This window comes from Delphinapterus leucas, chromosome 9 (genome assembly GCF_059928025.1).
Source record: "Delphinapterus leucas isolate spDelLeu-1000000601 "Yukka" chromosome 9, BTC_Dleu_Yukka2, whole genome shotgun sequence".
NCBI classification, from domain to species: Eukaryota; Metazoa; Chordata; class Mammalia; order Artiodactyla; family Monodontidae; genus Delphinapterus; species Delphinapterus leucas.
This window is the reverse complement of record NC_143137.1, coordinates 44,956,755-44,980,299: the sequence shown is the minus strand read 5'-3', so window position 1 is coordinate 44,980,299 and position 23,545 is coordinate 44,956,755. Positions and strand designations below refer to the sequence as shown.

The following is a 23,545-nucleotide window of genomic DNA, read 5'->3' as shown; positions in this document are numbered from 1 at the left end:
GGCAGGGAGCGTATTCTCACTGGCTGTGCAAGGCTGGTGGCTGAGGTCACACATGCCATTGTAGAATGGAAGTTTGGGGATATATGAATAAAGCAGCACCATTATCTAAACTCTGGATGACTTTTACAGTGTTGTGTTTGAGAAAGTGGTAGCTAGGTGAAAATTCAACATTATAGTACAGAAGCAGCAATTTGAGGACTGAACTGCTTGACAGTCCTTGCTGCCACTACAAAGCAAAATCTTTGTGCTAAACAGAAACTGACTTTCAGCTGAGGTCAGTGGAGGAGCAGGATTACTGGGGGAATCTTATTTTTTTGTAATACATTATTCTTTCCTTCAAGCCCTGATCCTTTATGGAGTCTGATATTTCATGAATGTTGTTGAGCATTTTGGAAGTTTCCTCCTTGTGAGATTTTGTACTGTCAGAGTTGATGCTTTTATTATAATTCACACATACAAGATACAAGGCATTACCAAAGAGACTATTTTTTTACTCAAAAATTAAACAACTAAAAATTAAATGTAGTTTCTAAACTTTATTTTGCCATGTTATGAATTCTAGCATACGAAATAATTCTGTAAATTTTAGAAATATAGTCATCTCTGTATGATTTTTGTCTTATGTTATCATAGAAATTTTTATAAACATTTATTTGCTCCCAGAAGATACTCCTAAAGTTAACTTTCTAAAGTTAGCTGGCTAAAAGACCTACCATTAGTATAGATATTAACTATCCACCCTTTGCCTTAAATTTTAATTAATTGAGATTTCTTAATAATTGCTGTTTTAAACATAAAATTAACAGTCATTACAATTAATTTTTGCAGTCATTTATTATTGCAACAGTAATTGTATATTTATACTTCAACTGAATGACAGAATTTTAATATATAAATCATATAGGAAGACCCTTGTTGACAATTGCACCTGGAATGCTCATCTGTAATTAAATGAAAATATTCAAATGTTTATAATAAATCTGAACAACTTGACTTGTTAAAATGCTGATTAGAAATGATTGTCTACATGTCATGCGATCAGTGATTTTCCATAAGTTTAGGGATGCAAGACATGCTGTTGAAGTAGGTCATTTCTCTAAACTTGAAGAATAAACTAATGCAGTTTCAAGTAGATGCCATGGAAGGAATTCAGTCACGGTTTAGTGGTTTTGAACTCTAGCTTTGCTACTTTCGTTTTGTACATATTTATTTAGCACCTACTCTATGCTGAGAATTCAATCAAATACTGACACATCAACTAGTAAGAAGGAGGCCTTTGTTCTCTATGTGCTGAGAGTCTGGGAAGTTTACACAATTTACACAGCTTCTCTAAACTTCTGTCTCCTTTCCTACTCTGTGAGCCTCACAGCTATATTAATAAATGTCAAATGAGATGATGGGGACAGCCTGTATTTCTTGTGCCATGTAAATAACGTATTTATTAACATCCCAATTGTCCCAACCATCTTACAGGGCAGGTAGTGCAGCTTAATAGTCATGGGAACATGCTTAGAGTCCAGAGCCTGGGTTTGAATCCTGGTTGTTGTGTGACTTTGGGTAAGCAATTTAACCCCACTGCTCTTAGATTTACTACAAAATTGTGACAATTAGATTACTTCCGGACTTCCCTGGTGGTGCAGTGGTTAAGAATCCGCCTGCCAATGCAGGGGACACGGGTTTGAGCACTGGTCCGGGAAGATCCCACATGCTGCAGCACAACTAAGCCCGTGCGCCACAACTACTGAGCCTGTGCTCTAGGGTCCGTGAGCCACAACTACTGAGCCCACGCGCCGCAACTACTGAAGTCTGCACACCTAGAGCCCGTGCTCCACAACAAGAGAAGCCACCACAATGAGAAGCCCGCGCACCGCAACGAAGAGTAGCCCCTGCTCGCGGCAACTAGAGAAAGCCTGCGCACAGCAGCAAAGACCCAATGCAGCCAAAAATAAATAAATAAATAAATTCATTTTAAAAAGCAATTAGATTACTTCCTTCATTGACAATTAAATTAAATACGGATTATAGAATTCAGCATAGAATCTAGCACATAATAAGTATTCTGCTGAGGTTAACAGTTATTAAAATTCAGTGCAATTGATCCCCAATTAAAAATAAGGGAATGCAGAGAGGTTATATAATTTATTCAAGGCCACACAATAAATTGCAGAGATGAGACTCAGCCAAAGCCCTTATTTTTTACATTTTGGGACTCTAAACATATTGTTATAGATGTAACTGTTGGATGAATTTGAAGGATACTTATATTATGTTAATCAATGCTTTTAAACTTTTTCCTTGGCTGGGTAGGTCCTCCAGTCCAGTTTCTTTGCTTGCCATCCACATCCCAGACCACCAGATTGAATCCTCCAGAGTGTGGATGTGGCCTGGTGAAGGGTGAGACCACATTAGTCCTTAGTCTCCAGCTGCCTCTCCATTGAGAAAGAAACAGTTATCTCATTGAGACAGAGACCTTGCTTGGGTAGGTGAGCCAGGGTCCCAAAAATTGGAAAGCTGGGTCCACTCATTGAATTGTGAATCCTGTCGTCCTCTCCCTCTCACTGAGCCAAGCCTGAAAGCTGAGCTCTTTGTATCTAATCTGTTTGTGTGTGTGTTTTTAATTAGCTTGTTGAATTACTCTCTTAAAGATGGCGGAGAAGTCTCAAGGAGACCAGGAAAAGAGCAGGAGAGACATCCTGAGGTCCACCAAGAGGACATGGGCTCCCCTGGATGAGCAGCTGCCCCCTGGCTCTGAGGAGGAGAGCCACAGTCTCACCGCCCCCATGCTGGGTGAGAACGGGCCCTCAGGGCTATTTGAATCCAACCTACTGTGAGTGGTGAGGGATATGGGGGTTTTGGGCTGGGGGCAAATGATTTTGGAACAAAGACTTGACTTTGAAGATACCAGTATTCCTGGCATGATACCAGAAACTTCTGTGAAATGGGCACATCTGACTTCCCCTACAGACACCTAAGACACAGACCTTCTTGATGGAAACAGACCAACTAACGAATGAACTCTGCTTCCTTTCCACTCCAAGATCCCCTCATCCTAAGTCCCCAGGATCATAAAGCTACGTGGAGTCCATGCCAGAGACATGAAGCTTCGTAGGACATCAAACATTTTATTGAAAGGCTTTTATTTGCTGGGTCTTGCACAAGGTGTTGATAATAATTTTAATTGTTTAAAGAGTAATAAGTAAGAAAACACTTCTCCCTTCACTGTGATTTTTTGTTTGTTTGATTTTTTATGATGTAACTGATGGCTTTTCTTCTTTGCCCACCACCAATTTATTCTATCCCTTCACAGTATCTCAGTTGAAAACTAAGCACCTCCCATGTCCACTTGGCCTTTTTGGTTCACCAGACACCTTGTGAGAGGATAATTCAGGTACCTCACTGCTTCATAGGATAAAGTCAAAGAAAATAAGCCCAGAGTAACCTGTAACCAACCAGAATGGAAACAAATATTTACAGGAAAACTACTTTTACATCCTTTCCTTTTTGCCTGTTGACTATTTGTTGAGCCAGTGGTAAAGATCCACCTTAAAAGACTGGATGCCTTTTTAACACAGGGTGCCTTTGGCAATTCTGGGACTGTAGTGCAATTTGCCCCTGGAATGAATGCAAATTTGGTTTCTAACCTGGCAGAGAACTCCTTGCAAATGAACATCACTGGCTAGCTGCCTTATGTAAATGTGATTCAGTAAGGAGAGGCTCCATGTGATTTATATCCAACTAGAGAAAGGCAAAAGTCTCCTATGCTTTTTCACTCTTTGTATTCACACCAGGTAATTTAAAAATTATTCTAACATCTCTTGCTCTTTGGTGATTTTTTTTTTTCCTTTTCACATTTTTTTCTTTCTCTCTTTTTTTTAAGTTAGTCCTTTGGCAAGTTTACACTTCATTTTCAGGAAAAGCTGATTATGGAAAACCGGAAGTTTTGCCTTGGGGAAAAAATGAATATGCTTATAGGAACATGTGACTAAATACTAGGAACCAGACCTATTAGGTGGTGGCTGAATAACAGGGTGGGATCACTTTAGCTGGTTATGCTTTGACTAACTGGTCTGTTTCTCTTTAGTAGAAGATTCCAAACAAGAAAGTATTCAGCACTGGCTGGACTCTGGATTCTTGTAAGTGTTTCTTTATGCCCTTACACATCCTTCTTGCAAAGATCCATGAAAACAGTATGGGTAATCCTTCTGGGACAGGTGTGACATGTAGGGATTTTCATTTTAACTGGGTGTTTGAAGGATTACTCTGTTATTGCAAAAGTTATATATCGGTTTAAAAGTACAAAATAGAGGGGCTTCCCTGGTGGCACAGTGGTTGGGAGTCCGCCTGCCGATGCGGGGGACGCGGGTTCGTGCCCCGGTCGGAGAGAATCCCACATGCCACGGAGCGGCTGGGCCCGTGAGCCATGGCCGCTGGGCCTGCGCGTCCGGAGCCTGTGCTCCGCAGCGGGAGGGGCCGCAGCGGTGAGAGACCTGCGTACCGCAAAAAAAAAAAAAAAGTACAAAATAGAATAATATTATTTCAGCCCCCAGCTGTTCATTGGTTTCCAAAAGCCCTCTTATAATAAAGCCTAACTGCATAACTCTGTTTAATTAAGGAGCAATTTAGCATAATTTATTTACACACATTGTTTGACTCACAATACTTTTGTTTCTTTCTAGTGTCTCTGTAAATGAAAACCTTCAGCCAGCCATCAACCACATTGGTAAGACCAGAGAACCCAGAAGCAGTTATGCTTTGTGGACCTGAGTAGGAGATGTATTAAAATGTTTGTGTGAATAAATCTAAAAATGAGAATTATCAGAGGTTCCTAGAAATGGAAAAAAAATCTCAGAAACCATTCAGCTCAATCAGTTTCTTTAATATTTAAGGCAAGCTCAGAACGGATAGGTGTTATCCAGCAGCAGGTTGGGGGCTAGAAACAAGGACTCTTGCCATATCATTAGCTCAGACTCTAACAGAAAACTCACTGGGTCTGTGAAGACATTTTGCAAGGATGTAATTATGGAAATGAAAATGAAATTGTTTAATTTTTCCTGACACTGTATTGTACTTTTATTTCTAAATCTAGTTTCTTTCTATTCTTCAGTCTTAAAATTATATCCTCTCTTTCTAATGATGCATTTGTTCTCAAAAACAACAAATGACTGAATTCTATAGCAAACAGTACAAGTATGTATTTCCGAGGCAGAAAATGTATCACACTTGTTACATTGAGATTTGATAAGAACATTACAAGAAGAAAAAGAAATTTAACTACAGGTCTCACAGTTTACATCTTCATTAAGTCAAATACGGTATTTCATAGAATGTAAGACTCCTCAATCATAAAATGCACCCACATTTTAAGTACCACTCCAATAGGAAAATAAAACAACCATCCTTGTCATCCCTGTCAATTATAACTAGGCATTATAGTAGGCAACATTGACTACTAGACACATCCTGATTTCATAGATGTTAAAATATGAAAACAGTGTGTTTTAAAATTGATGTAATGCCCTAAATAATGCATGTAAAAAATGACATAAATAAGGAGTTTAATGATTAGAGGGAAAATTATTAGTCTAATTGCTACTTACTTGGCTGGTTTTAATTATTTCACTTCCTTCACTGCCACTTAAATTAAGATTGACCATTGGCTACAAACCAGTTTAAATTTAGGAATTTTTACTTTAAAAATCTAGGTATATTCAAATTTCCTCCTTTGCCAAGCTTCTTTATTTTTTTTAAATATAAAAGTTCCATGATGCCAGAAATCTCTGAAGATGTTTGCCAATAAATTGAATTTAAGTACCTTTGTTCCTGACAGTTTATTCTCATGAAAAGGCAGGAAGTTAAGAAATATAGCCAGCATTTCATATCCCTCTGATACTTCATCTTGCTCAGATTATAGTAGGAGGCCTGGCACCAGTTCTGGGGTTGTCAGTAACTATATTAAAAGCTTCACTTCCCAGAAATTAAGACAAATCATGGCCCTTCCTCCTTTGAATCAAGTCAATGAAGTAAAAGCATGAGGTGAAGAGTTGGAGGAAAGAAGGGTAACAAGATGACTCTGAGATCAGACATGCGCAGTTTCTACTTGCCAGGTCCTTTGTCTTTAGCGAAGTTTTTAATAATAATGGAAAAGCTTCTTACAAGTTTAATTGAGCCTTCACTTTTACAAGGCCCTTCCTCATCTATCATATTTTAAACTCATTAACCTGTGTGGTAGCAAGGCTGGTGTTCATCTGTGTTTGCAGGTGGAGAATCTGGGTGGTCAAGTGCCACGATTTTTAGTTACAGCTGGTTGGAGGTGGGTGGAGGGACCTGTGGCTGGGCATTCTCTCAGCCCCTCTGTGTGCTGGTTTTGCTGCAATGAGCTCAAGGCACCCTGAGTTTAGGGAAGCCAAGGACCGTACCAGGAAGTGGAAACTATAACAGTAGTAGCAGAAACTGGAGACCTGAAGGTCATGAGGGGTGTGTCAGAGAGGAAACTGTGGTGAAACAAAAAGGAACTGAAGAAGAGAAAGGAAAGTAGTCTCTGCTGGAGGGAAAATCCTGTAAAAGCTCCCACAATCTCAGTATGATGTAGAGTGGTGCATTCTTTCCTAGGTAAGCCATAACCAATTACCACAAACTTGGTGACTTAAAACAGAAATTTGTTTTCTCACAGTTGTGAAAGCTGAAAGTCTGAAATCAAAGTGCCAGCAAGGTTCTCTTTTAAGGAAACATTTTAAAGTTCTTTAAATCCTGCAACCTTTTGGGGGCACTATATAGTTCAATCATTATATCTTCTAAGGGAAGAAAAATAATACAATGTCAGGTGGGAAATTATTATATATAAGTACGTTTCACTGTAGTGATTTTTCTTTTATTTCAAGTATATTTTCTTAGAGTTTCAAGTTTGATTCTCTTGTATGTGCTTTAATATCAGTAACTATGGCAACAAGATTTTAAATGCTGTCTGTAGTATAAGTAAAGGGGAAAATGGAGAGAATAAAACCTTAAAAGAACAAAAAAAAAGTGTCAGCAAGGTTATTCTCTCTCTGAAAGTTCTAAGGGAAGAATCTTTCCTGGCCTCTTTCTTGTGGTTCCCATCAAACCCTGGCATTCCTTGACTGGTAGCTACATCATTGCATCCTCTACTTCTGTTTTCACATGGCTGTCTTTTCCCTGTGAGTCTTCTCTATTCTCTTAAGGACCCCAGTCATTGGCTTTAGGATTTATGGCTCACCCTTATCCAGTATGACCTCACCTTTACTAATTATATCCGCAGAGACCCTATTTCCAGATAAAGGATACATTCTGATATGAAATTTCAGATACTGAAATGAAATTTGAGGGGGATACTATTCAACTGACTACAAGTAGAAACCACTCTGAGGCTGGTTTCCCTCAGTGATCATTCTGAGGCTTTATACATTAAAGTGTAACAATATCCAAGTGCCTGCTCATCTTCCAGGTGACCCAGTACCTCCCATGGAAAGCATTCTAGTGGACCTCAAATAAAATGAAGAGGTGGAATAAGGCTTCAGTGGCCCTATTGCTGATTTCCTCCTATGTCCTGAGATGGCCAAGGTCAGGTCTTGGCTTCTAACGGCGATTTTTTGCCTTTCATGCTGCTCTGCAGCTACCTAAAGTCTAATTTTTTTTTAAGTCTAATTTTTATTAAACTGGAATCTGGTTGGCTATCTTGTTCACCACCATTATGCTAGGTAGAGCTCCCAGAGGGGAATGAAATTAGTACATGTGGAGGGCACACAGTCTAGGTACTTTTTGTGTATATTATCTCATTTACCAGAACCATCTTCTGTGGTGGATATTATCATTAGTAACTTTTGCAAAGAGGAAAATGAGACTCAGAAACGTTAAGTAACTTGCCCAGAGTAACCCAGTTAGTAAATAAGTGAGTTGAGATTTGAACATGGGTCTGTCTGACTCTGCAGCCACGTTTCCTCTCTAGAGGACTATAGTATAATTTACTATCCGTGTTATGCATGGACACTCCTGGAAGTATCCTGGGAGGAAAGCTCTGCATCAGTGTCCCTGCTAGAAAAGTCAAAGCATGAACAATGTGGGTCTGTTCACTGGCATCTACTTCTCCCTCCAGGTCTTCTGACTCTTGTGCACCAGCTTTTACGGCCACAACTCAGTCCTCTTGAATTTAAATGTTTTGAAGTAGGACAATGCTAATTTTTTAAATGTCAGTCAAGTATCCGTAGGAATGAAAAATGGCCACATCTGGATCTTAAAATAAAAAAGATGCATCAAATTAGTTTTCTAGAAAGTCATAAGAAGCCCATTCTACCCTAACTCCAGAAATTTTAAATTATAAGAAACTAAACTCTTGGAAAATCGACATGAGTGAGGTACTAGCCCTTAAGAGTTGGAAAATTCCATGGTTATTGTTTTTTTTCCTGAGGTTCACTCAGGTTTTTCCTGAGGTTTCTGATCCCTATACATTTCAGTCTCAAACTTATAATTAGTAATAATTAGTAATTATCATATATTGAGTGCCTGTTGCATATTTTAAAAATATTGTGAAGTATTTCTCAAACAAGGTGATTGATTAACCTCATTAAATATTGAAGAAACAGAGACTCGGTAAAGTTAAAAGATGTACCTAAAACCACATAAAGCCAAAGAGGTGGACACATGATTTGCATTCTGTTTGATTTCAAAGTTCATGCTCTTTTTACCAGAAACCAATATACTGCATACTGGTGTAAATCCGTGGCCATTAATTTTATCCCTAGCTTTTCCTTATTTCTGTGAGCCAAGCTTGGATAGCAAAAAGGTACACTTCCATTTAAGGGTTTTTTTGCATTGAAAAAACCTTATTTCATTTACAGTTGAGGTACATAAAGAAGATTTAAATATTATTAATTAAAAACAATTGTAGAGAGGGCAGAAAGCAGAAGCAAGAAGTACTACAATCCTGCAGCCTGTGGAACAAAAACCACATTCACAGAAAGATATACAAGATGAAAAGGCAAAGGGCTACGTACCAGATGAAGGAACAAGATAAAACCCCCGAAAAACAACTAAATGAAATGGAGATGAGCAATCTTCCAGAAAGAGAATTCAGAACGATAGGGAAGATTCTCCAGGACCTCAGGAAAAGAATGGAGGCAAAGATCGAGACGATGCAAGAAATGTTTAACAAAGATCTACAAGAATTAAAGAACAAACAAACAGAGATGAACAATACAATAACTGAAATGAAAAATACACTCGAAGGAATCAATAGCAGAATAACTGAGGCAGAAGAACGGATAAGTGAACTGGAAGACAGAATGGTGGAATTCACTGCTGCGGAACAGGATAAAGAAAAAAGAACGAAAAGAAAGGAAGACAGCCTAAGAGACCTCTGGGACAACATTAAACGCAACAACATTCACGTTATAGGGGTCCCAGAACAAGAAGAGAGAGAGAAAGGACCCAAGAAAATATTTGAAGAAATTATAGTCAAAAACTTCCCTAACGTGGAAAAGGAAATAGCCACCCAAGTCCAGGAAGCGCAGAGAGTCCCATACAGGATAAACCCAAGGAGAAACACGCCGAGACACATAGTAATCAAATTGGCAAAAATTAAAGACAAAAATTATTGAAAGGGAAAAACGACAAATAACATACAAGGGAACAGCTGATTTCTCAGCAGAAACTCTACAAGCCAGAAGGGAGTGGCATGATATACTTAAAGTGATGAAAGGGAAGAGCCTACAACCAAGATTACTCTACCCAGCAAGGATCTCATTCAGATTCAATGGAGAAATCAAAAGCTTTACAGACAAGCAAAAGCTAAGAGAATTCAGCACCACCAAACCAGCTCTACAACAAATGCTAAAGGAACTTCTCTAGGCAGGAAACACAAGAGAGGAAAAGAACCTACAATAATAAACCCAAAACAATTAAGAAAATGGTCATAGGAACATACATATCAATAATTACCTTAAACATGAATGGATTAAATGCTCCAAACAAAAGACACAGGCTTGCTGAATGGATACTAAAACAAGACCCGTATATATGCTGCCTACAAGAGACCCACTTCAGACCTAGGGACACATACAGACTGAAAGTGCCTGCCAATGCAGGGGACATAGGTTCAAGTCCTGGTCCGGGAAGATCCCACATGCCACGGAGCAACTAAGCCAGTGCGTCACAACTACTGAGCCTGCGCTCTAGAGCCCGCGAGCCACAACTACTTAGCCCACATGCCACAGCTGCTGAAGCCCGCACACCTAGAGCCCGTGCTCCACAACAAGAGAAGCCACCGCAATGAGAAGCCTGAGTACCGCAACCAAGAGTAGCCCCCGCTCGCCACAATTAGAGAAAGCCCGTGCACAGCGAAGACCCAACGCAGCCAAAAATCAATCAACCAATAAATTAATTTTTTAAATTATTAAATAATAAGAACTTACAAGATCAAGTTTTAAATTTGTCTATATTATAAGAATGTTTATAATATGAAAGCCTAATGTTTATCAAATGAAAACATTCAAAGCAGAGAACTATGCAAGGTGGAGGATGCAAAGATGTAGAATATATGACTCCTGCTCTCAAGTATGTCACTCTGACTTTCCAGGACCATTACAATGTGAATATAACCTGTTCCAATTTTCTACAAGACTGTCTAGTCTTATCTCCTCTCATTATACCTAGTTCTTTCTCTTTCTTCATCCAGTTCCTACTGTCTTAAAGTCTTTCCTGTTCCGTTTACCTCTTGCCCTTCTTTTGAGACTTTACCCAAGTCCCATATTCTCTGTAAGGCCCTTCCTGACATCTGCACTAAGAGACTCAGTCTCTCCTCTGAACATCAGTGACATCCATCATGGGTTCTACCCATATGACACTTGGTCTGTGCTGCCTCAAATTATTAGTATATGATCGGCCTCATTAACAAAATTGTAAAGGCCACTGAGGCAAGAATTATCTCTCACACATCTGGTTTCCCTAAAGCTAGTCAACAAAAAGATCTTAGTAAAACTGGTCCATAATAAACATGATTTAGTCAGATTGGGCAATCTTCAAAAAAAGGTGAGACCTGAGCTAGTCAATCAAAGAGAGATATGGTTTCGAAAAAACAAAGAGACAAAGCAAGTCGATGTCATTTCCTGGAAGCAATAGGAGCTTGAATAAAGGCACAGAGTGAGAAGCAAACTGAATGTGTGCAGGAAAGCATATAGGGTGATAAGACTAGAGAAAAGGTTTCACGCTAAGGAGCAAAGGGAGACATGTTTCTGTTAAATAGGGTGTGGTCAGGTTATAAATGCCTTAAAATCCAGAAAGAGGGAATCACGCTTGACGTCTTAGGACAGGGATGGCAAAGAAGTGTCATCTCAAGTTCCAGCCAAAGGATGGGTAGTTACAGCTGGGATCTGTGTTGAGTAGAACTGTGAAGCCATATCTTTGTTCACCTGAATAGAGGGTCATGAATAATAAGTAATAACTCCACAGGTGCAGCGTTGGGGAATTGAAGCAGGCGTGTTTCACATTTGCCATCTCTATTGTAATGAGTTATGAATGGTTTCTAAGAAGAGAGATGACAGATTCCAGTGTTTATCCTGGCAATGGGAAGAAGGTGCACCCTTTGGGAAGAAGCTATTGTGACCTCAGGCTTGGGGTGATGAGAGCTTGGGCTGGGTGTCAGCAGAGGAATAGAGAAGAAGAGTCCACAGCATCTGGAAAATAAACAGCTATCTGGGTTAAGAAGAGCAAAGCATCGCAACTGGCTTTAAAGTTCTGAGCATGAGGGTCAGGGAGAATGTCAGAGTCTCTTTTTTTTGTAAGAATATAGTTTAATAAGTTGCCAACTGAGACAAACAAACCCTGATGACTGCTTTTACTAAGTGTCTTGGTCATGCAGGAGTTAAATATACAGAAAGCTGCAGAATGCTATTATTTTAGAGGCCTGTGAAAATGCAATTTGATTAGTCTATTGGACGATATTCCAAAGAACCAAATGTCTTCCATGAATCAGTCAGAAATGCTTAGGAAAACCAAAATAAAAAATGCTTTCCAAGCCAATAAAGGTGCTAATTAGTGCCTTCTGCATATCTCACTACATCTTCTCCAGTAATACATTTTGCAGGGTTAAGTGCAGTGTCTGCTGCTTCAGATGGCAGAAGTCCACCTAACAGTAGGGAGGGTGGCTGGAGACTCAAGTATCTAAAAGGGAATCAGAACTGGCGTTTTAACCCATGCAATGGGATGTATTGAGTAGAGCAGGGAATTTTTTTTTTCTCACTTTAATTTTCCTTCAGACCAACCCTTAGGAAACTTGAGGATAGGAGAACTTGAATTCTTTCTTTCTTTCTTTGTTCCCTCAATGCTTTTAGAGAGTAAAATCTGGCTTTAAAAACCTAATAAGAGTGCTATCTTGGGAGGACAAAGAAATGGAGAAAATATCAGAGCCAAGCACCCAGAGAAGCCAGTGTGGATTTGAGCAGGCTTAGCAGGCAGGCTTATGTGGTGAACACAGGTGCATCTGTAAGGGTCCCACCTTCTACCTGAAGAAGCTTGGGGAAATCTGGGGTAACAGGAGCAGTTTGTTTGTCCCATGATGGCATTCTCTAGGTGTCAAATTTGTGCTCTGATCAGAGGTCACAGACTTAAATGCTTCTGTGAGCCAGGCAGGTGAGTGCTAATGAACCAGGCAGGCGGGGAGACTGCAGAGAATTGCAGGGAGCATCACCTCCAGCAGATGTTGCCCTGAAGAGACCTGAGCCAGGGCTGCTGGATCTTCTGGGTTTTAACAAAAGCCTGGGAATACCAATGCTGCTGAGAACTGGGCTACTAGCTTCAGGTTCATTATTGAAAACAGGCAAAGAAGCAAGGGCCTGACCCTGACCAGGTTGTCCTCAGGTTCCAGGAAGTTTACCTTACAAATTAACAAAGTGGAAAAAAAAAAAAAAAAAAAGCTAAAGTAAAACCAAAGAAAACTCCAACAGGCAAGGAATAATAGTTTCACACTGTCCTGTGCAAGACTCAACTGTCAGCGTCCAACACTGGGAAGGCCAGTTCCTGTTTCCACAGTCATCAGGAAGTAAACACGTAGTAATGCTAAAAATGCCCCTTGGTCTCCCAGGACTCAGGGTGTCCAGGGAGTGAAAAATGGAAATGAAGCAGTGAAGCTAATTGATTTTTGATAATTATATTACAATTTTAAAAATCAGGCTTGTCTTGTGAGTTTCAAAAATTATATCGATTTTCCCTGGCTTCATTTTCTCCAGAATCTAAGCTTGGCAGCAGAGAAGGCTATGTGTCTGAATATATTGCATAGAGATAGACATTTGTGTCATTTTAAACAAGATCAAAAAGAAAGAGTCTAACAAAAGATGTAAAAGCTATATCTGTATATCAGTAAGTGCGAGATTCAGGTGAGGGGGGTCAAACATCCTGCCCAGCCCCTAGCTGTCAGCGACGGCTGGGCCTTACAGGGCCCGCTGATGCTAAAACTGTGTAAGGCTTTCATGTGTGTCATCAGACCAGAAAACAGCGCTTCGGTGAACTAGCCAGGTCCACTTTGCACGTTCCTTAGAAAATATGTTTCTTTCAGGGGCTTCTTTTCCCCTTTGGGGCTGCCCTTGGTTTCTTGGCAACCAGATTGCTCCTGAACCTGGACTGCAGAGCTGCAGCGTGTGTGGTCCGTGGAATGTGGCTACTAGATCTGTGTGGGCACTAGAATCTCATGAAGAAGTCCTGAGTGAAGGGATGTGGAATTTTATGGATGACTTGGATGTTCTGTGGGGCTAAGGTTTTTGAAAACTCAACAAGGCTGAGCTAACTCTTTTCATCAGTATCTGAAAATGGTTCATTTCCTGTCTGACAGTTTGAGCAATTCACTGTGGCCACAATGCCAGACCCCTGGCCTGGACGTACACATCCGTTCACATGTTCTAGGAAATCCAGAGCAATAGCAGACAACCGGAAAAGACTGAGGCAGTGGCAAGAGTGGCGGTACTGGCAGAATATGAAGCCAAATGTCCTAGAACCCCAGAGTATTTTATGTAAGAGCTGCTCAGAAATTCCAGAATTCTCTGGATGAACTAACTAGGCACAAATGGAGCCTGCCTTTGTGAGATACATGCAGAGCAATAGATGGAGATGGTGGGGGCAGGGAGAAATAGACAAAAAATTGCTGAAAATGATAAATATTTATTTTAACCTTCCATTTTGGGCAACCTATTATTTAATTCATCAAGTCATTACAACATGACTGCCAAAATATTATACTGTGCTGGCATCTATAACATGATTAATAAAGTGGCAAATAGGCTTTCTCCCATGTGACAACTTTAATCAATTGACATTGGCTTTATGATTTGAGAAGGTTTGAGACTGAGTTCAGTAAGCAAGAGTGCTGCAGTGGATTAGCAATGCCTGCCTAGGTGAGCAGTCTGGTGTTGAATAGATGATGTTTTTCAAACTCTGGATTGTGGAGGTGACTGACAGAGTGAAGGAAGAGCTAAATGGGAGACCACTCTGCCCAGAACAGCACTCCTTTTATCTATTTAAATTACTAGAAATTTGCAAAAGAATTCCTCACTAAAACCCATAGTTTTAAAACTACTGAGGTAATGGGCAAAAGGCTGGAGTTTGGATTCTAAGCTAATTTCTAAATTGGTGCATAAGTTTGAGTCAGATATTTTAACTTACATGAATAACTGTCACCAGATATCACATAGCACATTTAATAAATGTCACATTTGTATCATAATAATGGTCATTCACCTTGATATTCCATCCTTGGTAGTGGCTCCCTATAATGTTCTATGAAGCAGTTTATTCTAAAACTCATAGTTTATTCTAAACAAAGGGTGAAGTTTGTTTATTCAAAAAAACCACTCATGAAGTTTACTCTACACGAAGAATGGCATAAAAGCTCCATCTCATTCAATTCCTGACAATTCTGAGAGCCTATCTAGGCTCTATGAGAAAGTGGTGTAATTGATTAACGATGTCTGCTATGAGAGTGAGATTGAGAGTGGTAGCATGGAGATACATATACTTTATTTTTAAACCTTTATCATAGATTAATATTTTTCACCCTATATAGCTCTTGTGGTGACAGAATTCCATTTGTTTTGTAGGGCAGAACTTACTGTATCTGTTTCCTCATTACCTTTTAAAATTGTAGTTATGTATTTCGGACTTAATTAAGAATCCACTATTTGCTCACACCTCAGTAATATACCTCTAGTCTTTATCTTTCTAGACCAGTTGCCCTTTTCCATTCGGCAGGGTCACTGAACCTTAAAAAAAAACAGCTGAAAACTATGAGTATTCTTATCTTCACCCTCAAAATTTGGTATTCAGAGACAAGTTCCCAGATACCTTGAGATCTATTCAGAGACCCCCTACCCAGAGAGGAACTCTGGCTCCAGACTGAAGAGCCCTTTATTATTTTCCTTTTTTATATGTGTTTCAATCATTTAAGCTTGTTTTTCCAAAATCTCTCCCAACCTGTGTTATATTTCTTATGGTGAAGAACTTTACATTCTCATAGAAGTGCTGGGTGGTAATACTTCCAGTTTGATACATGTCACACATTTGCGCCCAGGAGAGCCACAGTGAGAGGAAATTGGAAGCCCTGGGGATGGAGTGGGGGACTTCTGAGGAACTGCCTGTCTTCTGAACACTTCGTTCTGCAGATGTCTACTGCAGCGTTACTTCACAACACAGGTTCTGAGTACCGCTTCCGCCCCTGAATAGGCCTCTCTGACATCCAATATGTAGCTCTTCTATTCTGTCCTCAGCACCACTAACCAGGCAAATGGACTTTCAGCATCGTCCTTCTCACATTTACTTGTTTGCTCAAAAACTTTTTATTGTTTTCCATGTCCTAACACGTACATAATAAACTCTTCTTTCCAGCTTTCGAATAAGCGACAAGACAATCTGTTGACAGCGTAGTGTCTTGAAACAACAGCAACAAATAAAAATAAGCTGTGGCATCGTACTGGCCATGGGAAATTTATTTACTCTGAGCCTCAATTTATTTCTCTTAAGTGGGCATGAATGATACCTATTTCACGGATAAACAGATTGTGCATGTAACACGCTTAGCACATTGCCTCACACAAACTTAATGTTAAATAAATGGTAACTATTATTGTTATAATCAATAATAAATGTAATGATAAATTCCTGGATCTGCTACTTCTGACTGTGTGGTCATGGGCTCATTACTCAACTTCTGTGAGTCTCAGTTTCCTTATCTGAAAAATAAGAATAGGTCCTAAATTATAAGACTGTTGTAAGGATTAGGTGATACAAATCAATGGAAACTGCTCCGTGCATGCTGGGTTCTTCATGTATTCTTTTGCCTGTCCCCATCCTTGCTCCTCAACCTTTTGTACCAGGAGAGAGTATTCCAAAATGCCTTGCGATCTAATCAGCCTAGCCCTATCACTGTGCTTGGCACTTGCTATAGACACTCTTCTTTCATAATGACACCTCTTTTCCATTTATCAAATTCTCCCCATTCTTAAAAATCCAAGACAAGTACTGTTTCCTCCATGAAATCTTTGCTGACTACTTCATTTGCCACTGACTCCCCCCTTCACTGAGCAAGTACCACATTTCTTCAAGTGCTTGTCACACAATTTAGCCATTAATTACATTCTGTCTTGTTCACTACAGAGATGCCTTTTATCTCAGGCTGATACAGTCTTGGATATGGAAATCAATGCCATGTTGGTTTGTTTGAAGGTGAGAAAACCTTCCTTTAGAAAAAAAGGAAATTAAGCTCATCTCCTCTTTTTTGTTGCAGTTCCTTTTCATGAAAAAGGAATGGTTCAAATGACTGTGAAAGACTACACGAGGTAGGTGACAGAGTCACTGTTATTTCACTGCAGGATTTTACAGCCACGTCTTTCATAAATGAAGTGGAAGTGAGGAGGTCTCTTTATAATGCCATGGATCTTGGGATCTTGTCACTGGTTTAGCCAGAGTGCCTAAACCATTTGTACCAGCCTCGAGAGAGATAGAGGTTCTTTAATTGTCATGAAGGAGTGTGCAGATTAACTCAGCAAATGCTGGCTTGGGGGGAGTTTAATTAAAGCCTCCACGTAAATGGTATTCTACTAAAATCCAGCTATTCATGAGGACCTGTTCATAAAGTAGTTACATCCGTGTTTCCATATTGTCCGTTATTATCACGATATTTGCTGGACTAGAATGCCTACGGTTTCCACTGTTAGGTAGAAAGCATTTTGAGTGTCCCTAATATGAGGAGAGAGACTAGGTCCCAAAGGGGTCTCAACAGCAGCAGGAACATCACCTGGCAACTTAGTAGAACTGCAAGTTTCCAAGCCTCACCCCAGTCACATCACATCAGAAAATCTGGACGTAGGGATCAGAAATCTATGTTTTTGCAAGCCCTTCAAATATTCTGAGGCCCACTCTAGTATAAGAACCACCGGCACAGACAGTGTGCTTCTGGGGCTTGGGAACTCTGCTTCCCACGCTCTAGTCACTCTTGCCTTCTCCGGATAATTCGAACTTGTCGAAAACCAAACGTTCAACACTGTATCCCTCTACCTCCTACCGATTCACACCTAAAATGCTACTTTGGCATAGTTTTTCCCTCTTAGAAGATTAGATGTTTTTGCTACTCACAGAATCATAGAGGCGTGGGGACCACAGAAATCTCTCAGGCAACTCGTTTTGTTGAAGAGGAAAGTGACAAGTTAAGGTCAGTGACTCACCCATGCTCCTACAGCTTGATTGGAATTGTGACTGTACGTGGACTATCCTGGATCCAAGGTCAGGGCAGTTTCTAGGTAGCTCTGCTGAACATTATAAAATAAAGTGTGAATCTCAAACACAGAGTGAAACAAAAATTATGGCAAACCTAATGCAAACTGAGGGGAGGCAGTAAGTGAAAGGTATCTTCTTCCCGCCTTCCAAGGCTCTCAGCCAGCTCAGTCATCTGCTAAAACAGAATCTTTATTATTGAGAAACGTGCATTTTCTCGGCCTTAATACAGAGAAGCAATTAAACAAAGAAGAGGTGGGGCCCAGCTCTTCTTACCAAATGTGGACCAGGCTAAGGCAAATTCAGGAGCCCATGTAAAATAACTTGGTCTCCTTGGGAGAATTGATATCAACATTGTATTCTTTGATAAATTTCAATTTTGTGCCCACTTGCTGTTATATTTGATGAGGCTAGATATGTTATGGTATATCTGAGCCATATAAAAGTGAACTATATTATAACAGGGTTCCATTCTGTTTGGAAACCCTTTCAAATGACTTGCATTGCAGGCCTATTTGCAGAGAGAGATGCTCGTTTTTTTTGCCTTTGCCATAAGAAAGGAGTTTGTTAGTGTTGCATATGGATGACCACAGGAGACAGCACTTAGAGAGTGTTAACCATGCAGTATGAAACCCTCCACCACTACGAGAATTCATGCAGAGTTGCTTCAGTGGTTGCTTGCTCTACCTCTTTCATCACATAATTTTAACTTTTTCCTGAAAGTTGGTGCCTAGCAAAGCTGTATTCCTGAAAGGTTCCCCAATGATTTGCCATCTGTCCAAAGTGAGACATTCTGTCACCTTTATAATGAGCACTTGTGGGCACCTAACACTTAAATTCCTACACCTTCTGTAACACAACGCTCTTGAAGAGAGGAGCAGTTCCTCTGCTGCACACACTCTCTTCTTCAAAGGTGTGGCCATTACGAGATTATTAGAAATAAAGAGGAAATGCAGATGTTTGCTCTGGAAGGGAAAGAGTCACAGTGACCTCCCAGGGCACTATCTAAATCAACACATCTCATCGTTGGTATTTCCCCCCTCCCCCGACTGCAGATCTCTGCATCAGTGTTTAGAAACTCCCACTCTCTCCAGAGGGACCAGTTTCAACTCTTGCCATTCTGCTGCAAGTATACCACAAAGGTACGTGATTTCCAGGCACTTTTCATCCAGAAAAATCATTCTCTTCAACGATGGATTTCATGAAATTACAAATAGGCACTTGAGAAATACTTGTTGAATGGATGGATGAGAGAATGAATAAAGGATTTCAGAACCCCAACTTGCAAGAACGATGTAAAAGATTCAGTGAAGGTGGACTAAATGTCTGTCAGTGGGGAAATGGCCAGTTAAGCTAGTGGCCCGCCCACTTTATGGAATGCTATACAGTGACAGAAGGAATAGGTAGAGATGGCTATACTAACTTACAATGGTCTTTAAGTCATATTTTAAGAGGAAAAAAATCAAGATGCAGAAAGATACATAGACTATGTTACTGCTTATAAAGCCAACAAGTGAAAACTAAAGCATATATGTAACTACATTAAAAAAAAATGTCTGGAAGGATACACGTAAATTCAGTAGGAAGGCAGTCAGGATTTGCAGGGGTAATGGCCAAGGGGAGAGAGACCCTTATGTGGGACATGACAATTTTTAACAAAGTGAGTGTATTTTATGTCTTTCTTACCTGATTAAATATAGATTTAAAAAAGTAAATAATATTGAAAGTATTTTTAATGACAGATCAATCAATAATTATATTCTTGGCCATGAGAATGTGAGCCATTAGAAAGCAGGACTATATTATTTTTGATCTTTTTTGTGCCTTAGGTGCCTACCAGAGAGCCTAGAACATGACAGACGTTCAATAAATATTTGTGTAAATGGGTAGTCAGTGAGGGGGAAGTGAGCTGGTATATATAAATATAATTTCCACGCAACTGCAGGGTATCATTATAAGTGCCAGCACTGAATAAAACAAGTTGAAAACAGTACTTCTTGTTTCTCAGCCAAGTCCAAAAAAATACAGAACATATTTTAACCTCACCTAGGGACTTAAAGTCATTATTTGTGAACATTAGTCCTGTAGTCTCCATTTAGTGATATCCTCAACAAAGCTGCGTGACTGGGGATGCCCCAGACTGATACTCTTTTTAAATATTCTTTTTTTTAGTCTACTGTTTTCAGGGTTGGTTTTTTTTTTTCTTCTGTTTCATATTGCCATCAACTACCATTTTTTGTGGTTATCACTTCACTGCCTCTGGTTTTTGTCCCACAATCTCCCTGCCATATCTAACTTAACACCTGCCTGTTGTGAAATGGAAAACCTGTTAAGTAAACTCATTTTAAAGTACAGACAAGCAGTCCCTGAGCGGGGGTGAAGGACTGTCCTTTTAGGAAGTATATATGAGCTCTAGGAAATGCACCATCTGTTTGTCTATTCAGATTCCTCCTTTACTCAATTTCTGGAAGATTGGGTGGGTGAGGTGACTAGGAAAAAAAATGGCTTTTGGTTAAGTGAACTGTTACTGGATAAAGATATTCATATTTTTACTGCAGCATTCCTGAATGGCTGGAATTTTGGGAAAAAGATCCAGTGGAGATTCTCTTGGATCTGGGGTTTGGTGCTGACGAGCCAGACATCTACACACGAATCCCAGCCAGATTCCTGGGTTGTGACTCAGCAGCCAGAGGAATCAACATCCGTGTTTTCCTCGAAGCTCAAAAGCAGCGAATGGACATTGAGAACCCTAACTCGTACAGTAAGTGAGGACCACGTGGCGTCAGAACCTCAGCAATGGCAATGAGCAGTCAGATGAGCCACAGTATTAGGAGGAATGGGCCAGGAGATCTGTGCAGTAGCAATCAACCCCAGTATCTCAGTGGCTTCAAACAGAAACAAGTTTATGTCATGATCACTCTCCATGCCCACTGCAGATTGGTGTATACTTTGGGAGGAAGCAAGATCTGTTCCATGATGTTTTCCTTATCCATGGACTTGGCTCAACTATCTGGAACATCACTGGTTGTAAATGACAGGGAAAAGGTGGAAATAGAGAACCATGCTTGGGTCTTAAAGCCTCCTGCTCAGAACTTACACATATCAAGTGTGCTCATTTCATTGTCCAAAATAAATCATGTGGCCACACTTAACTCCAAAGGGGTGACAATGTGCAATCGTACCGCATGCCCAGAAGGAAGACAATACTGGTGAACAGCACTAATACATACCATAGCCACATACCCAGAGGTCAGAGAAACCAGGATCTGGCAAGGCTTATCATGAGTCGCTAAGTGACACCTTAATTTTCTCACCTGTGAGGCTTATTTCCACCCCAAGCTGTAATTGGTAGTTATAAATCTGTCACATCTTCAGATTTGTGGAGCAACTGTGCTTAAATCTTACAGTTATCACGCATGCCGCAATGTTTCTCCCACTGATGGTCACTGGAATACTTTTCTCTAGGACACTGCTGAGGATATTCTTGGAGCATGTGTACTGTGCTCAAAGAGTTTGAGAGAAAGATGGCTTACAGCTAAACAGGTTTATTTACTGCAGGATTTGTTTAATATGCTGAGGTGCACGCTCAGCCTTCTAGAGGGGATGCAGTGCAGCGCTTTCAAAACCGTTTCAGTACAGAACCTCTCTTAGAGGAGCATTAAAGAACATCTCCTCCGTGGAATAGAGTTTGCAGAATTCTGGACTGTGGAACATGCCAAAATTCTAGTTAAATAAATTCTTCTAAATAAATAAATTCACTGAAAGGAAAGTCAAGTGAGATGAAGTGTTTCTCTCAAACAAATATCAGGAACAGAGGTTTTACGTAGATTTTTTCATTTCAGTTTCTGTTTCCCCTGCTTTCCTATGGGTGAAATGGGTCTCAGAAATCTCAGCAATGACGTTGTTTAAAGAGAGTATATGCAAAACTGAAGGTGTTGCAGTGTGATGTTTCTTTACCTTTAGAAGAAATTAATACCGTTCTTTGTTGTCTCCTCCTCCAAGCCCCACAGAGGTGCAAAATCTTTGATCAGTTATTTATTTGGGGAGAATAATAACACTTACCAGTATGTGAGGAGTGATTGAGCAGATCTGTGAAGTAAACATTTCACAGATGAAATTGACACATGGATTTTAGGGAAACCAGGAGTTGGCCCCTGATCCTGTGGCTGCTGGCCCCCTCTTATTTCCACCACTTAGACCTGTGCTAATAGAATAGAGCACGGTAACTATTCTGACTCAACACTTACAGTACACTTTCAACTCGAGAAAACTGAGAAAGTCAAGTGTAAAACAAGCAATAGTAAAATTAGTTGGTTGTCCCACAGACAGAATGGAAAAGTATGTCTCCTTCAAAGTCAGTACAAAACGTTCCAACTTGAAGGGATGAGAATCAGTTGGTTCATTGTTCAGTGTACCTCAAAGCAAAACAAACAAACAAAACCCCCCATCCAACACTTCACACTATTATGTTCTCTGAATTGCCTGAACCAATTAAATTGATAGGTTTTATGTTAGTCTAAGTATAAAAATCTGCTATAGAAAGGATACTAAGACAATCGTAAAAGTGGAATTGTGATTCAATCATGCTCTTGAGCTTACAACTAAATTTAAGGGGGAAGCGTAATCAGAATATTTCTGAAAACACCTGGAACCCAAGAGTTCCTCTAGGTCTTGACAGAATATCACAGTCCTCCATAAGACACCCATCACATTTTTTTGGAGTAGAATTATGAATGGTCAATATCTTCCACTTTCAGGTGAAGAAAACAGGTAGGCATAATGATTTGCTCATGGAGGAGTCTGTAGCATCGCTATGATGATGCAAACAACAGAACAGAGGACAGCATCCTTCCACACCAATGGGCCTTTGGCCGTTGATGAGCTATGCAACCCTTCATGCTATCACTGGGGTTGAGAGAAGGCTGTGTAATAAAAACAAAATGTTCTGTTTCCATTACTGTGGTTTTACTGCCTGGAGATACCAAAAGTATTTTTTACAATTTTTTCAAAGTGGCAATGCATCCCCAAAATAGCCCTTGCTACATTAGACCTCTCCCACATACTAATTAAGCCAATTCTTGCATATTGCCCGAATGAGTGAGGCCAGGTGGTTCAGAAAGACAAGTTGAGGAACTGGTTTGTTTGGAAAGGTAAATGGGTTTTCACATTAATGACTATCTTCTCTTGGAAGACTGAAGACAATACATTCCCTTCCTGAGTCGTGCACACTTATTTTAACTGATATGTATGTAGCATTGTGTTTTTCACAACAGATGTGAGAGATATGTGAGACTGGCATTATTATCTCATTCTCCAGATGAAGAAACGGGCCATGTACCGTGTGCTAGGCGCAGGGATAAGCACCGTGAATCTGTTAATTCATTCACTTTGTGGTCACACTTTCAGTGACTGGTTGATCTGGGATTTGGATCCAGGCCTTCTGACTCCATGTGTCCTGATCTTTCCACACTCTCAGGTGGAGGGTATAGATGGATATGATGGAGGTGATGATGAGGACGATGACTGCCTCAAGCTATGGAAGGATGGAAGAATCTCCACGCTCACTTCATATGGAAGAGCTGGGCTCACTCTTTGACATCTACTTTAACACATGACATTAATCTCAAGATTCAGCCTTGCCTATAGTTTTTATAGATTAACACATGAAGACTGTATGAGTCTATAGAGTCATGCATATTCAACTAAATATAAAAGGCATTCTCTTTCCCTATAATACAGTGATACCTTGTCATGTAGGGGAATCTCCTCCATAATAATCAATGGC

At 40.0% G+C, this 23,545-nt stretch overlaps 1 protein-coding gene across 1 annotated transcript in view; it reads left to right on the top strand.

Annotated features, from left to right (window-relative positions):
- Positions 1-864: 864 nt before the first annotated feature.
- The window catches only part of ITPRID1 (ITPR interacting domain containing 1), an 88,693-nt gene continuing 66,012 nt past the window's right edge, over positions 865-23,545 (top strand). Inside the window, 6 exon segments of the mRNA XM_089917082.1 lie at positions 865-2,787; positions 4,085-4,133; positions 4,677-4,720; positions 16,775-16,826; positions 18,816-18,902; positions 20,319-20,521. Coding sequence (XP_089773208.1) covers positions 2,646-2,787; positions 4,085-4,133; positions 4,677-4,720; positions 16,775-16,826; positions 18,816-18,902; positions 20,319-20,521 — 577 coding nt within the window. The 5' untranslated portion in view covers positions 865-2,645.